General features: G+C 47.2%; 1 protein-coding gene across 1 annotated transcript in view; it reads right to left on the bottom strand.

Moving 5' to 3' along the window:
* Positions 1 to 8,846: 8,846 nt before the first annotated feature.
* Positions 8,847 to 16,908, bottom strand: part of SUSD2 (sushi domain containing 2) — a 28,749-nt gene continuing 20,687 nt past the window's right edge. Inside the window, exons 11-14 of the mRNA XM_032947208.2 lie at positions 16,194 to 16,430; positions 12,426 to 12,728; positions 10,561 to 10,737; positions 8,847 to 10,133 (exon numbers count right to left, since the gene is read on the bottom strand). Coding sequence (XP_032803099.1) covers positions 10,033 to 10,133; positions 10,561 to 10,737; positions 12,426 to 12,728; positions 16,194 to 16,430 — 818 coding nt within the window. The 3' untranslated portion in view covers positions 8,847 to 10,032. The remainder of the gene's footprint in view (positions 10,134 to 10,560; positions 10,738 to 12,425; positions 12,729 to 16,193; positions 16,431 to 16,908) is intronic.

Here is a 16,908-nt window from a genome sequence, read left to right as displayed (position 1 = left end):
TGGGTTCAATCAATTCAGTGCCACTTTGCGGGAAAGTCATCAGTGGTTGGTCCTGTGGATAGACTCACCACCTGTGGAATTTTTACCACTGACTCAGGACTGTAAACGGGAGGCGAGCGCCTCCTAAATGCTCATTTGAGCAGAAAATCACGTTGGCTTGACTTGCTTTTGTTCGACGTGGCACTACTCTGTCTTTGCTCTCTGAGCCCTTGCCTTCAAGTTTCCGCAGGCCGCTCGCTGTGAAGCAAGATGGTGACCACCGGAGCGGGCCGCTCACTGTGTGCGGGAAGGCCAATGACAAGAGCGAATAAGACAGGCTGCACATGATTGTGGTGGACAATTTCCAGACACCGAGGCTGCGGGTTTAAAATAGAGGTAAAATAAATTGGATGGACTGTTAACCTTTGGGAGTGGACGGATTGCAGTGACAAAGGTGACATCCCACGAAGACAAGTGGCCTCGTAGCAGCACGCTGTTTTAGTGGAAAGTCACTGAGACTATTTTCTCTGAGACCGAAAGGTTGAAATGAAACTGCGGTTATTTTCCTGTTGATCCCACCGTGAAAGATCCTGTAAATGTCCTTTAAATACCAGAATTGACTGTTAAATTGCTCCGCGTGTTTGGCTGGACCTGATAAGCAAATGGAATTCCCGTTCTAATCTATCCTCGGACAGATTGAGTAGTCACCAACTCCAGTTGTGAACCAATTATCCTGTCATTTCTGCACATATGCCTATGTTCAGGTCAGAATAAATGCTGCTGCTATTTTTTTTGTACATAGTGAGGTCATTCCTTAAATATTATTTTATTACTGTGCATTTTTTATTTTTAGACATACACATTTTTTGTGTTTCTCTTAATTTTTGTTGTACGAGGGTGGAGTGTTGAAACGGTGGTTCGTGCACAGCATCTATGATGAACCAGACAAACCTGAGTTCGATTCCTAGCCACAGCCAACATCAGTAACGAGTGATATACTGAATAAACTATTCCTGGCCACTCTCCCCCTTCACTGAGCAGCGTGGTGAAATATGGTTAAACATTTCCAATGACTGACACGGCATGGGAAGGGCTTCACCTAGAAGTTTATTGACAAAAGATTGTAAAATCCTTTTATCATTATCATTACTGTAGATACATTTTTATATACGAGCTCGTAAAGTTTCACTTCACAGGACATATTTCGTGTAACAGCACTTGTGTGCGGCTTGTCTAATACAACATAACATGGTCACACACACGCGGAGTCCAAGTCTCCACAAGGGAGGTGCCAAATGAAACATTTGATTTACGGATTGTTGGCCCACTAGTGTATTTCAGTGCAATGTGGGGACCAGTTGAGAAACGAATGCTTTACAAGCTGAGTTGGCTTTAAACAGCCACTTAATGTTGTCGTTACTGTAATATAAAACAGACGTGCAAACTGTGCACATGGAACAATATATTAAACGGTAAGATTTACATACCGAGGGCAACCACTGTCAGTTCAGTTTATTTTGGTATAGCCCTGTGAGCCATCCGGCTCTTGAATCGGGTGCAACCACAACAAACAAAAAAAACAAAAACACGAACAAGAAAAACATCTTAAAGTGACTATGTTACTGTGCAAACAGAAAATCCATGGGAAAAAAAACAGCAAAAATATTACTGAAAAAAGCACCGTACACCAACGCTGTGTGTAAAAAATCCCATTGGGATGCAAGTCAAACAACAACAACCACAAAAACTTAGATTAAGGCCATCAGTCTAACTCCGTACTACAACAAAACAAACATGTCCAAACCAAAAAACGTTTTCCAAATCACCAAAAAATTAAGCCATAATTGCAACGTAACAGTGATCACAACGTAACAGTGATCACATTTCCAAAATGTGAATACTTCACAGGCCGAGGCAGCTGTGATACCATCGTTTAAAAAAATAAGACCAGAAAACACAAGGTAGTGAAGGTGTAGTGTTTAGCGCCAACTACTCATACAAGAGTGGAACTGTGCGTGTTAGAGCCTCACTCTGGCACCAGAATATGGATGGCATGAAACGGGGCCGTAGGGGGCATGGTTCTGGTGACTGTCAGAGAGGGGGCAGTTGAGGTCGTGACACTCTAGGTGAACCCGAAAGGGCACGTGACCAGGACAGGATAATGAGGGGAGCCAAAAGGTGGTGAGAGGGGTACGTGCTGTATAGCCTAAAACCTTCTAGTCGGATCTATAAGGGGGCGTGGCCGAGGGCGGAGCCAGGCCACGCTCAGGGGCATAAAAGGGAAGTCCTGAGAGCCGATCGAGGCTGTCTGTTGGAATGGAACCCGTCGGTGCTACGTCTCTTAGATCCTCGGTCCTCGGTCTTTACGCTCGGCATCGTGGGTCAGGCAGTGTGTTACTGACTGACCCAGTCATGTAGTTACCCCGTTGTGGTCTAGTTAACCAGTGTACGTTGGTGTAGTTACCCTGTTGGGGTGTGAGAATGAACGTGTTGCCACCAAGTTCAAGTGTGTGCCTCTGTGGAACCCACTACAAAGGCACCAAATGCATGTGTTTACAGGACATTGCCATGGACTATCGAGTAAACAACTGCAATCTGCGCTCCTTCAACAGGGCTGGAATTTCAAATTTACACCAACTCTCTTCTGAAGCCCTCTTGTGGCTAACAGACCTCGACATTTAGCTCCTGAACATATCGCCATACACAAGAATAGAATGGAAATGCCGTGATTTAATGGCTGGTGCGCTGCAGTTGCAATTCAGAGGTCACCACTTCGATTTGATCTCCTGGCCTTTCCGCCAGCAGTAACAAAAGAAAACTTGAACAAATTTTGATTTAAAGCTTTCGTGACTGCAGGGATTCATATTCTTGGTTCTTTCGGTAATGTCATGTAGAAGGGAAACAATAAAATAATAAAAAATATCAAACAATAAAATTATCACGACGTTTCGACTGCAACACAAGCAATCATCATAAGGTGTGAAAACCACAACACATTTTCTTGTTTATTGTTTCCCTTCTACGTGGTGACTTTACCGAAAGAACCAAGAATATGAATCCCTGCAGTCACGAAAGCTTTAAATCAAAAATCATCATCAGGTGTGAAAACCACAACAAATTTTCTTGTTGTGGTTTTCACACCTGATGATGATTGCTTGTGTTGCAGTCAAAACGTCGTGATAATTTTATTGTTTTATATTTTTATTATTTTATTGTTTCCCTTCTACGTGACTTTACCGAAAGAACCAAGAATTTTTTTTAATTTTTGTTTGTCACGAAATATCCCACAATTATTCCATGTGCTACGAAACTAAACTTTTATTTTACAAGGTATGGCCCACTGAGCTGTGTAGCTATTTTTCAGAAGCGACCTAGCCATTAATGATAGCTCAACGAAGTGGCCAATCATCATGTGGAAATGTTTAGCAGCCATATACTCTAAATGCATGTTGATTCTAAATGTGGAGGGAAAAACCGGAGGACCCGGAGAAAAATCCACGCAACCACGGGGGGAAACATGCAAACTCCAAATATACAGGCATCAGGGTTGGGATCGAATCATTAAATAGGTCTCGTAATCCAGTGTAAAATACTATAACAGGATCTTCTTGGTTCTTTCCTTGCAGTCACGAACGATTTAAATCGAAACTATAACAGCAATTCAACAAAAATACACAAATATACAGCAGTACCGGAGCTGCTTCGTAGACCCTTTAAATTACTCCTTTCGTCTCATGCTGACGTTTAATTCACATGATCATAGTGCAGCAATCACAGCCACTCTGCCTCCATCGCCATCACAGGATTCAGTCGACTCGCCCTCATTTATTAATCCATCAGCCATGTGACCGGTCATAAATGTTTGTTTTTAATGGTATCCAGAGTTTGTAACATGCACAGTTTTCATTCAATCTCAGGAGGGGAAAAAATGGAAAGAGACTGATTCATAGGCTCGGGGAAACAGACGAATGGGAAATCTCGCAACGACTGGTGCTACCAACAATTGTCCATTGCTCCGTGGACATTTGGTCAACCTACATTTTTGAGTTGTCTATTCGTGTAGGAGGACAGTGGAGTATCAGAAGAAAAAGGCATGAATTGGCAGTGGTTTCAGCAAACAGAGGAATCTGTGATCTGTCCAGCGGCTAGACAAAGTAACGACTTGAAACAAGCGGAGTGACAGCGTCGGTAATGACACGGGGCAGCAGCAGCCAGCAGTACCATTATTTTTTCTTATTTTTTATTTTATTTTATTTTTCTACCTACGTGACTTTACCGAAAGAACTTAAAGAGTAGGAATGAAGCAATAGCGATCCCTTGGCCTGTCCAGAAACTATTCAGCAATTGTCATGCTTTAAGTATCCAGAGTTTGTAAACATCCATACTTTTTCATTCAATCTCAGAAAACAGCGAGATAATTATTCAAAAGCACGGGAAAACACAGATGAGTGGGAAGCCAGCCACGACTGATGCTCCCAGCAATTGCCCATTGCTCTGTGGATGTTTGGCCAACCGACATTTATGAGTGTTTATTTGTGTAGGAGGAAACTGGAGTACCGAAGGAAAAATGGCATGAATTGGTTGTTCATATTCTTAGTTCTTTCGGTCAGGTGTGTCGGTGACGACCGTTTGTGTTATGCTCGAAACGTCGTGAGAATTTTTATTGTTTTATATATATATTTTATTATTTTATTGTTTCCCTTCAACGTGACTTTACCGAAAGAACTAAGAATATGAATTACTGCAGTCACGAAAGCTTTAAATCGGAATTGGTTGTTGTTTTAGGAAACGGACATGAAGCAACAGGGATTCCTTGGCCTGTCTATAAACTATTCAGCAATAGTCGGGCTTTAAGTAATATATATTTTTAAATAAACTTACACTTACAGTGAGCTGGACATGCCACGTCAGGGCCGTATTATCCGATAGGCACAGGAGGCACTTGTTAGGATCTACAAAAACTGAAGGGCCTCCGAAAACAAAATGTTACCATGTTTTTTTGTTGTTGAATGTTATAAATTAAAATGAACGGCATCCTTTTAAAGCTGCGTAATCCAATACGATTATCAAAGTAAAAAATATTGTTGAAGTAATTTTCGCTTTTAATATTTTTAGGCTTACCTTGGTTTTTTTCTCTCAATAATTTAAAATTCAATCTGCTTATCTGCGGCGCGCACAGTGCACTGCCATCGAATTAGGGCACAGGCTAAACAATGAACGGCATCAGCAAGGTAACGACATCTGCCCCAGCGGCTGGACGAAGTAACGACGTGAAATAAGCGGAGTGACAGCGGCGGTAGTGACACGGGGCAGCAGCAGCAGTACCGACTGCAGAAAGTGATCACTGAAGGCCTCCGAAAGAGAGATTCCTAGGGTCTACACGGACCTTAATCCAGCCCTGTGCCACGTGACATGTATTTGCATTCGATGAAGCTTGCCTCTTTTTTATGTAGTGCGCTTGAAACATTCGGCTTTTGTATTTCCACATGGGCGTGTTAAAGCTGTGGGGTGATCTCCTTGGATGTAATTCAGCTCCGAAGGAAATTTTTCAACAATTTTATTGCAGGTGCTCGTTAAAGTCATACAAAATGAGCTTTTAATGCACTTTGATTTACGGTGAGGTCTTTACCACCTGGCTAAAAGTGTAAATCTTTGCATTACTGATATAAAGTCACGTTTATTTTCTGTCCAGTGTGGATTACCGACAAGCCTATATCCTCACATGATTTCTGGATTTAATAAATACTCAAACTGTAATTGAGTTCCAAGTCCACTCTGTTTTAAATTACAGATGTGCGGTTCGCTGGTAAAACATTGAAGGCATTGACTTAATCATATGCCATACATGTTTACTAGGTATGCTATATGCGTTATTCCCAGTGATGGTTTCATCATATTGATTACTATAACAATAATAACCACTTAAATTGTGTTCAACTGTGTGTATGTGTGTGTGCTGCACTGCACAGTACTACTTATTATGGCTTCAATAGCAACACCGGTTGAGATTCCTACATAGGTTGCCAAGTGTCCTATTGCACGCTGTGGTTTAACATACGCGTGGATGTTCCTTTGCAGAGCGAGTGTTTGTCTAAGTTTTTCCCTGTCGACGCAAATTTAGCCCGTCTCCCTTGGCCACGAGATGGCCAACCTGGTAGAGAAAATCGAGTCTAAAAATGCAATTTCAGCACGTGGCACCGGCTGCCACAATCTTTACGCAAATTCGGCTGGCGTTGGTGAGAGCGTTGAGGGAGGACAGGGTCGCGTGTACCTATACTACGACCGATTGACCAGCCACTTTGCGAGGTGTGTCACGCCGGTTTGAACGAAGTGTTTGAAGGCTCACGTATCGGCAGGACTTGGACGTCACAGCGGATTGTTCAATGGCAATGCACAATGTCTTCAACATACCGGCAGACGAGCTTGGCTCATTAAAGATGGGTCCGTTTGGCAACAGGAGCACACTCACACTCGCGTGGAGTGCGGTCAACCCAAGTCAGCGTTCTCTTTTCAGGTGTTGTCCAAGGTGTCCTCTTGACAAAGCCAAGGTTCTCTTCTTAGCACCACACTGGCCGAGGTGAGCTTGGTTTTCAGAGGTTTGGGAACTCATTGGCAGCACCTGCGTGGAGGTTACCATGGAGGAATGGCCTCTGCACTCAGGGTCAACTCAAATTGCCTGAACACAGTTTTCTTTTCAACTGACACTCGAGATTTCGGAGGCTGAGCCAGTTCAGAACCTACGCCTCCGTCATGTATTGATTTGACATCGTGGGTGTATGGATGTCATTGTGATGATGCATTATGTAACTGCGGCGGTAAGGAAAATGTGGAGACTCATTCGAGCGGGGTCCCAGAAGTGGATAAACATCATCAGGATGAGTTAGTGTCCGGTTGAACTGGGGCATTGATTAGATATACATATATCAGCAATCTTGACGTTTCATGACATGCAAAGCGAACTTCTCTTATCCGCAATGATGTGGGGGACCAATATCGTGGACAATGTCAGATAAACAAAAGAACACGACTTCTGATGATAATAATAGGAGTTTACACAGACAACAGGCGCAGCGTTTAATAGGGTTACGGATTTTAAAAAAATGAGTTGCCCCGCCAGCAGACGACGTCCACACAACCGAGGCCAACGTGACCACCAAACCCACTACGTGGATACTGGCGGCGACGGACCGAGGCGTTGCACATTTTTTGACGGGTTGGCCACTCAAGGGCCTCGACTGCGGTGGACTGAGGGCCCGCTACCTCCACAGTGCTGCTGATGAAGCAGCAGAAGCAGCAGCAGCTGTCGCCTGGCTCGACAAGACGAGCGTTCGATAATGAAACATGTTTGTTTGTTTTTTTTTAAGTAGACAGTTCATCGTGTCCCATTACTTGGAGATGTGCAAAGGCCATGGAAATGAACGTAGCGCTGACAGCTGGGGATGCTCGCAACGAACACGCTTCGTATCTCAAACCCGAGCCGCTCACCACTCCGCACTGTCATCGCTCGTGGCTCCCGACGCCGAGATTATGCAGCCTCGTCGTGAAGCTGCGAGGATGACAAGACCTCTCTTGGCCAATGTGAGACTCGGGCTTGGGAGTCCAGTTTCAAGCTGTGTTTCGTTTAAGAGGGTGAGCACGCAGGAGACCGGGATAGCCTCATTTGCGAGAGTGACCTTGAGGCATTATACTGCCAGTAGGCGGCAATGATTGCTGCTGCTGCTGCGTATAATCCCAATTGAGTGATTTGCGGGCGAATTTTTTTTTTTGGACCCCACCAACACCGGCACAAAATTGGCCCACGTCAGGGGATCGTTGACGTTCAGCGCGAAGCAAACTTGCGCGTTCGTGTTAATTACGGTTCACACATCCGCAGTAATAATCAGGGCGACTCAGTGCTGGATTCTCCAAGTAGCAAAAGTAGCTACAAATGTAGTAGCTACGGGCCCCGCACTTTCAAGGGCCCCGCGCTAAATGCTTTCAAGCTGTCAATTCCGGTTCAGTAATTCTGCACTTTGCTCTATTACTATAGTACTATACCGCCTTCAACTTTTACGAACGACTGGGTGTTTAAGGTTAGCGATTTCTCGTATTATCTGGCTGTATAGCAAATGAAAAAAATAAGTTTACTACGCAAGTAAAAAATTGTGTTTTTTTTCATATTTAGGGCCCCTTAATAACATACGCAACAGGCCCCCGCACTGATCTTCATCCGGCACTGGGGCGACTGCTGCATTAGAACCGCAACCCCTCCACCCACCCAGCCCCATCAATGAAGGTCGCGGCAAAACGCGCTGTTCTCGCCGCTCCCTCGGGCTGCTTAAAAGGTTCTGGGTGAGTCGTGTGTGCGTTGGTGCAGCTCCGGGGTGCTCTGGACCGATTGTCCATCAAAGTGCCGTGTAATTCGGTGTAATTCACTGAATCACTGCCCGCCAATGGAGTGCGTTGTTTTCAGCGAGCCCACTGGTGTACAGGAAGGATGACCGAAAACATAAAACGTCCATAACAAATGTAAAATAACTTCACTCCGAACATTTTCAGCGATGTTTTTTTTTTCTTGGTCAGGTAGAGCGAGCGAGTCGATCGGCAGGTCGCATCTGGTTGGGGTGAAGTGTGGATAATCCCACCTCTTGCTAGATGCCTGGGTCAGTGATGAAGAGTAGGCCAAGTTACCCCCTTAAAGGGGCGCTCGACAACTCGTTCTGGTGGCAGTGCCCTTCTACCCGCAGTGGTCCGAGCGAGTAATGTCAAGGCTGCACTTTTACATTTGAGAGCAAATATCTATGAATAAAATAAAATAACTTAACCTTAAATGGCACCTTGCAGGCAGCATGAAGGACGCAGTGAACAGCACACATCCATCTGCAAAATGCAATCCATTGGCTTTATTACAGGTTATTCTTCATCGTAAAATATGTGGTTCCTTTGATTTAGTATTTGTTTCATATTTCTGTCACTAAAACACTGATTTGCTATTACAATGTAATGCTAAATAAGGAAACCTGTAGGTGTAGTTATGGTGAGGATAATTTCCTCTAGTTACAGCCTTACATTATTTCAACACTTGTTCATTAGTAAGTGGTGGGGATTGGTTTTGGATTAAACATTTTTGATTTTGAATGTTGTCAGATCGTCAATAACAGTTTCGAATATCTTTTTCTGACGTTTTAATCATTCACATTTTTTTACTAATTTAAATACCTCAAAGATTACAATCGTGATGTCACCCAGTGCCACATGGCACCGCATGTGTTTGGCTAAGCGTTAGGAGTGATGTTATTTAAGGCTTTCTGATTGATTCTGAAAACAATATCGGGTCGTCCAAAGTTTAGTAATCTAGGCCTGACTTTTGGAATGTTCATCCTATAATCTGAAACACATCCCAAAAATGGACTAGTGGCACAGTGGTGCTCCTGAAATTGTAATCTGTCTGGCACTTATGCACAGACAAGGAGACAGGTTTGGCAAAAGATAGGGCACGTTTTCTGCACTCGTTTTATTTTCCCTCTGGGTTACCCACAGTTCCCCCTCCATTATTGGATATCCAGTGCCTGGCTTCCCCCCACTGCCTTTAAAATAACAGCAAGAGGCCGCTTTCCCAGGAGCGGCTGTGTGCGATCTACCCACCAGCCATGCACTCACGCTCTACGAGTATAAAAATTCACCCCACAATTCCCAAAGAAATTCAATGTTGTTTTTTTTCCATGCGGTCAATTGAAAATTGTAATGTCCTCCAGGAGCTTCCAGAGGTCACAATCACCCTTGACGTACAATGCACACGAATAAAAAAAAACATCCATTCTCCCGCGCGCAACTTGATCCATCATTTATACCCTCCCAACTCCAACCCCCCCAACAGAATCCCACGTACTGAACTAACACTTACAATTAATGCTTTCATTTACATATTCCGTTGTTTCATGTATTGATGTGCGTGCCGAGTCACCACTACAATGCTGCCATCACAGCCCCCCTGATATATCTCGCTCACGATGGTAACCTCTTGGCAAGAAAGCATGGATCCACCCATGAAGCCCGCGACACTTTGTCGTCGATTCACTTGTGCCGCATCCGAAGCTGCTTGTATATGAAAAATCCTGCAATGGCCAGCACCAGAACAGCGAAGACAGATCCCAACACGATCGCCAGCGTATTGTCTGTGGAACAAAAATAAATAAAATAAATAAAATTGTTACAGTGTACGTCGTGGTAATCAGCTGCGGCGACATGTAAGTAATGAATCAATCTACGTGCAGTTCAATGAGCACTGAAATAACAGCAAATTATTAACAACTCCCATCTAGTGATGCAACATTAGCACATCCTGGAGAAAAAAAATGGCGACGATAAAACGACTCACTCCCTTCGTGTTGATCTCTCCGCCCTGAAGAAGGGCCCTTGCCAGAAACGTTTCGTCTGCACGTACCATTTTCCTTTTAGAGGCAGTGTTATTTCCAAACGGATATTGAGATGTTGCTATTTGTGCACCGCTGCCGATGTGGAATCAGCACGTCGTTTCGCGCTGAACAAAGCAAAGCCGATTCACGAAGCATATCCCCCCCCCCCCCCCCCAATTGTCCGTACCGGTCACGCAGGAGACGTCCTGACCAGACCACCGCCCGTTGGGCCGGCACTCCCGGGTGCTGGACCCGCTGAGCGTGTAGCCGGAATCGCACGCAAACGTGAGGCGCCCCCCCGCCATGTACACCGTGCCCTCCTTGCTGCCGTGCTTCGGGGCCAGCAGGACGCCGCAGCTCACCACTGCACAACGCGCGGACGCACCGCACACGCGTTCGTTCGCCACGGTTAACCGGACAATCACGCTCGGCCTCGCGCGCCAGCACGCGCCCCAATTGAGAATTGCCTTCGGTGCCCTCAAGGCTCGTACAGGGGAAGACCCGTGAACTAATCACCACAAGGTTTCTAATCCACTCTGGAGAACACCTTGGGGCTCCGTCGCAGTGATCGCTGATCAGAACAACAGAACGGTGAGAGGACGAGAGGGGGACAGTGTTGCCCATCTGGCTTGGTCTGGCAGGAAACCACAGACGAGCTAGAAGGCTGCCAGAAACCGGCGCCAACGATTGCAGTTAGGAGCACACTTGCTGTGCGTGATCCTAAGCGAGCAATCTGCGGGGGCAATTTTCGAATTTGGCAAAAATTGGACGACACGGGCACTCAATGGCATCCTCTTGCAAATGACGACACGGGATCTTTAACGTGCCACTGTGAAGCAGACGGTGCGTGTTCGTTTGGTTAATAGACCCGCAATATTAATTAGGGTGGCTGCTGCATTCCCATCCCGAACGTCTGCAAACAAGCAGGCGAACGCACGACCTGCTCGTCCATGTCACTGGGGACGTGACGGCGTGTCGGAGACACCCGCTCCTCTTTTGCCGACTCGCACGAATGGCTTGGCCCTCTTACGCCAATACTTTACTTTCCACCTGCCGCTCTTTCAATTTCCTTCTCTCTTCTTCAGCTTCCAATTCTTCCCCTGGCTCTTGGAATTTTTTTTCTTCCAGATCGCCAACTAGAGACGCCCACCTTCACACGCGTTTATGCCGGTCGTTCGGAAATTTGTGCAACCCGTTTCTGTGCTTTCCTCCCTTTGCTGTTGTTGAAAATACAAATCAGATTAAAAAAAGAGCTACCGTGCTTTATTCATTTACATAGAATGTGCTTCCTACGCTCAAGGTGCACCCTTTGAGTGGAAATTCGAAAATGTCACAGGAGTACGTGAATTTACCAGGCGAGATGCTAACTGCGTTTGTATTTTAGTGAGGCTGGACCTAACTGAGAAGACTGGAATGTGAATTGATGATTACACCACAATTAATGATGACAGAACAATGCTTAATGAGAGGCAAAGGCTTCTGGCTAATCAGTAATAGGTTGAGAAATAGCTGGAAAGAGCAAAGCCAATACAGTGTGAGCAATGGCAAGGCTCAGCAAAATGGTAATGCTCGGCACTGCCTACTAAATAAGCTGAAATGCCATTATAGCCGACGGGCCAAGCAAACGTCGACTCTGTCAAGTAAAAAGTTCAGCCCTGCAATTACTTGCTTGCGCCACTGCCGGTGGGAGGGCCTCCAGTAGGAAAGGAGCACTCGAGAACCCCTCTTCCACCCCGGCCAGACGTCTCAGAAGGGGACTGGAGTACCCACGCGTTACTCCACCACACGCAACCTGCCAACTGACTACCACGTGCGTACTGCAAAACATGGCAAGCCGCGGCAGGGCCGCTCCACGCGCGGCACCAACATGACACGCCCCTCATTCGCCCCGGTCGCGACGACAAACAGACGCAGCGTCGCTCGTGGCCATTGACGAGGGCCCGCTGGTTCGGAGCGCGTTCTTTGAGCGACGGCAGCGGCTCGGCAGACCGGGCTCGTGGGCCCAAGCGGCGGGGGGTGGGGGGTGGGGCCCTTTTGGGAGGCAGCACTGACCCGGAGCGAGGTCTCGCGCCACGCCCTGGTGCCACCGATGTGCGAGCAGCGTGGCGTTGGCGGCACTCAGGCTCGAGGTGGCGGCCGCGTCGAATTGGCACAGCTCATCGGGGCCACACAGCTGGGCCACCACTGGAGGCGACGGGCCGCCGCCGCCGCCGCCTCCGCCGCCTCCGCCGCCTCCCCCCGCCACGGGCCGAAACTCGGGACGGAACGCCGGGTCGTGCCGCGGCTGGTGGTAGTAACGATCCAAAAGGTCTCGCGAGTCGTAGGCGAAGAGCGTGCTGGAGTTGTCTATTGCCCCTGCGACAGACGCACGCGCGTGGACATCCGGAGGTCACGGGAAACATCCGAGCGAATGCACGCGCAACCTCAGCTCACCGTTACCTTGCGACGATAAAATAGGGTAAATGTGCAGCCATGCAATTGCTTGCTCACACCACTGCTGGTGGAATTGCCTCCACTCAAGGGAGCTCTAGAGAGAGGCTTCCAGAGGATACCTTGAGCCTGCTGTTAGCACACTGGTCTCGGAACGTGTAAGAGTACCCAGACTTTATCCAACCATAAGCAACCTGCTTATTAACTGACTGTACTGTACACAGGCAAGTGAATTTAAGAAAAAAACGCGCACCGTTGATGCAATTGCCGTGCTGGAAGATCGAATTGAACCGGCAAACCTCTGGACTTTAAGTTCAGTGTGCTAACCATTACACCATACGGTCACAGCATTCCTGTGACCGTAGACAATTAAAACAAATTTGACCTGTCCATACTACACTCCAAAGACCACTTGGCAACAGGACGGTTGGCCCAGGGATGGTCCTGGCCCATTCCACCACGGCATGGATCTTGTCCCAATTGTTCATGATTCGCTTGGCTCCATGAGCTCAGCCCCTCCTGTATGTTCACCTTCACCTCCCCCCCCCACCTTTCTCCTCTCCATAGCCTGAGGGAAGCGATCATGCTGCACAGTTGTCTATAGCCCTTGTGACAAATGGTCACAAGTGGAATCCATAATCACAGTGAACCCAGTGGCACCCGTGTCCACAGCTCCTTATTATAATGCGCAATGAAAACAGAAAAGAAAAATTGGGCTAGCCCAGGATGCGTGGCTCCAATCATCCATCAGCCATGATCAATCCACTGCTGGATGAAGGTCTCCCCAAGCCATCGCCGTCCTTCACCGTCTTGCGATGAAATAATCCAAATGGCACTTGAACGCAAGAAGCTGACTCCATCACTCCATCTCCTCGGTGGGCGTGCTCTCAGACACGTTCCATTCCTTGGATATTCCTTATATTTTAAACGGTTGGAATTCCGTCTTTAACCCGTGTAAGTTCTCTAATCCACGCGTTTCTTTTTCTGTCTCTCAGTGTACTGGTAGCAGATGGATGAGAGTGAGTTGAAGCACTCTCGGAAAGCTGAACTTGACAATGAAACGCATGAGACCTTTGTGCCTGAACAAGAATGTTCATAAGCAATGCATACTCCCTCGATCAGGTGCTTTGACATTCATGAAGAAAATGGAACAATAACTGGAAATTGTTCAACGATCATATATATATCATTTTTGTGCAAAAAATGCCGGGGCTGTGTTTTTATTCGAAAGTCGTGAGTGATAAGACGATTCATAATTGATACTTGGGTTAGATCGCAAAAGTAAAAATGTGTTGTAAACCCTCCTCCACCCGACACACTGGTGTGTTGGAGAGCAATTTCACAACATTTAACAATTGGGTACGACCAGGGGCGGAGCCACGGGGGGCTGGGGGTGACTCAGCCCCCCCTGAAATTTTGGGAAAGTCGGTAATTGGGATAACTGGATATCCGGCTGCTGCAAAATGCTGGCTGCCACCTTGTGCTGCCCTGCAGGCTGCCACCTTGTGTGCTGCCCTGCAGGCTGCCACCTTGTGCTGCCCTGCAGGCTGCCACCTTGTGCTGCCCTGCAGGCTGCCACCTTGTGTGCTGCCCTGCAGGCTGCCACCTTGTGCTGCCCTGCAGGCTGCCACCTTGTGCTGCTACCTTGTGCTGCCCTGCAGGCTGCCACCTCGCGCTGCCACCTTGTGCTGCCCTGCAGGCTGCTTGAGCGGCAGCCTTTCGAACTTATCGAACTTATAAGCCACATCAGCAGCTCCGACCTATTAATAAACTCCGCGTTCAAATCCAATAAAATTTGTTTTATACATTTGTGGCGCCCATTGGAAAACATGAACACTGGATATCTCAGAATATTGAAGTCAGCCCCCCCCAAAGTCAAAATCCTGGCTCTGCCCCTAGGTATGACGTTACAACCAGCATCACCAGGCAGTTGCAAGAGAAATCTGAAAATGCCCTCCAGTCTCGGGCCTTGAATTAGTAAATATAAGTGAAGGTCACCATTTGAGCGCGCGTATTATCCCGATGCTGACCCTGTGAAAACATCACGACAGTTTCCAAGGGTTGCCTGAGAGTGTGGTGAAAGGAGGCCCTGAAACCCAAGTCTGATTGGCCCATCAAGGCTGCTGCGGGATTTGCGAGCCAAGTTGGCCAGTTGCCCGATTTGTAAAAATGTAGCTGGCTCACTTCCCGGCTGTGGCTGTGGAAACAAAGCGGTTGTCTTCCTTGAGACATTTGCTCCTGTCTGTGCTATCAATGGGAAAATAACAAAAAAAGTTCAGTTTGCTTACTCTCATCAGTTCCCCTTTTTCCTCAGGAAAATTATCTCGCTTTATTAGGAATTCCCATGATTCCCTTTGTCTCGCATTTTTTTAAGTGTTTCCTAGTGCTTTTTAATTTTCTAATTTAACTAATGTACAGCTAATACACTTCCCAGTTCATTTAAATTTGTTGTTGAAATGCAATGGCGAATGTTGGCATGTTCTGACCAGCCTTTGGCTTCTCACTTGCAATTGGGATCAAGCAGTGGAGCAACAATCCTGCACTATGAATTACGCAGGCTGTGTTCCAGGTCTCGACCACGGCTAACATCAGGAGTGAGTGGCGAGCTTTCCATGAACTGGTCGTGGCAACCCCGTTCCTTCATCAACCCACACTTGCTGATCTCATCAAGGGACCATACACCATCACGCGAACTCTGGTTATCCTCGCTACAGCGGCATTTGGCCAGCCATCGAACAAAGACGGTCACTGCTTCGCGCACTTTCAGGTGCGCTGCTGTGGCCGTCTGGAACGCTCTTCCTTCCTATATTCAGAAGCGACTGAAGCTATGCAATTTTAATTGAAGAGTTCTTTATTTTTTATTTGGAACTGCTTATTGTTTCGTTTGTTGTCCATGCCCCGCACCTCCGATTCGCACGGTCGGCTATCTAAAGTGCGAAAGAAGTGCAGCATATGTACATACTTGCCCAGCGTGGAGAAATAAGGTCAAACAACCCCCATGACGACAAGGCCGCCTGGGGAGGCCTTCATCCAGCAGTGGATTAGTACAGGACTGTAAACAGCAATTAAAAAAGTAACAATGTAGAACGCTCACAGGCTGTGCACCTTGTGTCAAACTTGTTTGCTCCTGATTGCAATGCAAATGACTGCGAGTTTAATACATTCACTGGCACGGTGTAAATGGCATCGGCATGAGCACTTCCCCTTACTATTTAACTCAAATGTGCCCAGAGCATCCTGCTGTGGGGCTGTGCAGAGTCCCTGCAGAGTAAAGAGGCTCTCTTGTATTCTCTGTCCTAATCTTTTTTTAATTCCCCCCCCCCCCAACCCACCATCTCCATTAATTGAAAGCGAAACAAAAAGAGACCAAATGTTGATCGTTCGACTCACAGGAGGCGCCGAAGCTGTACATTTGTTCGGGGGAGGCATCCCCTGGCAGGGTCGTGCCGTCGGGGAAGGAGAGGCCGCCATCCAGTACCCCCAGCAGGCCTCGCGTTTGTCCCGAGAAGTTTCTGGGCAGCAGCAGACTGACGGCGAGCGAGCCGGGCATCAGGCGCACCTCCACGGCCGCCCCCGAGGGGAACATCACCGTCACGTTGCTCATGACGGCCGAGTTGACGAACACACCTGGGCAGTCGGAGGAAATGCGCGCAACTCGCGGGTATCCTCCTCAAACTCGAAACAAACGAGGCGGGGGGGGGGAGTCGTGCATTCAAAAGTGATTTCTCGGTAGAAAAAAAAAAAAATTCCAGATAAACAAAAGGCTGTTTCTCGCTTGTGCTCAGACGCATTTTCGGGTTGTACTCCGTGGGAGTTTACATATTCAGCACGTGGAGCGAAACGTTGGACATGGTGCCGAACAATGAGCAGTAGCACGACCCGAAAAAGCGTCTGAGCACAAGAGAGAAGCAGCCTTTTGCTTATCTGGATAATGGGAGAGCCGTGATAGAGCACGAACGCCTGCACAGCACTGTTGCTCTATTGCGTACGAAAAACACGTCAAGAATGTGCAAAAACAGACGAGTTAGAAAAGGGTCAGCTCATTGTGAATATAATATCTCCAAAACAATCCGCATTTTATCACGAAAGCGAAATCCCTGCAAAG

This window comes from Petromyzon marinus, chromosome 5 (genome assembly GCF_048934315.1).
Source record: "Petromyzon marinus isolate PM22_M1 ecotype Great Lakes invasive population chromosome 5, UKy_Petmar_22M1.pri1.0, whole genome shotgun sequence".
Taxonomy (NCBI): Eukaryota; Metazoa; Chordata; class Hyperoartia; order Petromyzontiformes; family Petromyzontidae; genus Petromyzon; species Petromyzon marinus.
Note: the sequence above shows the minus strand (reverse complement) of the source record. Positions and strands in the feature narration are given on the sequence as shown.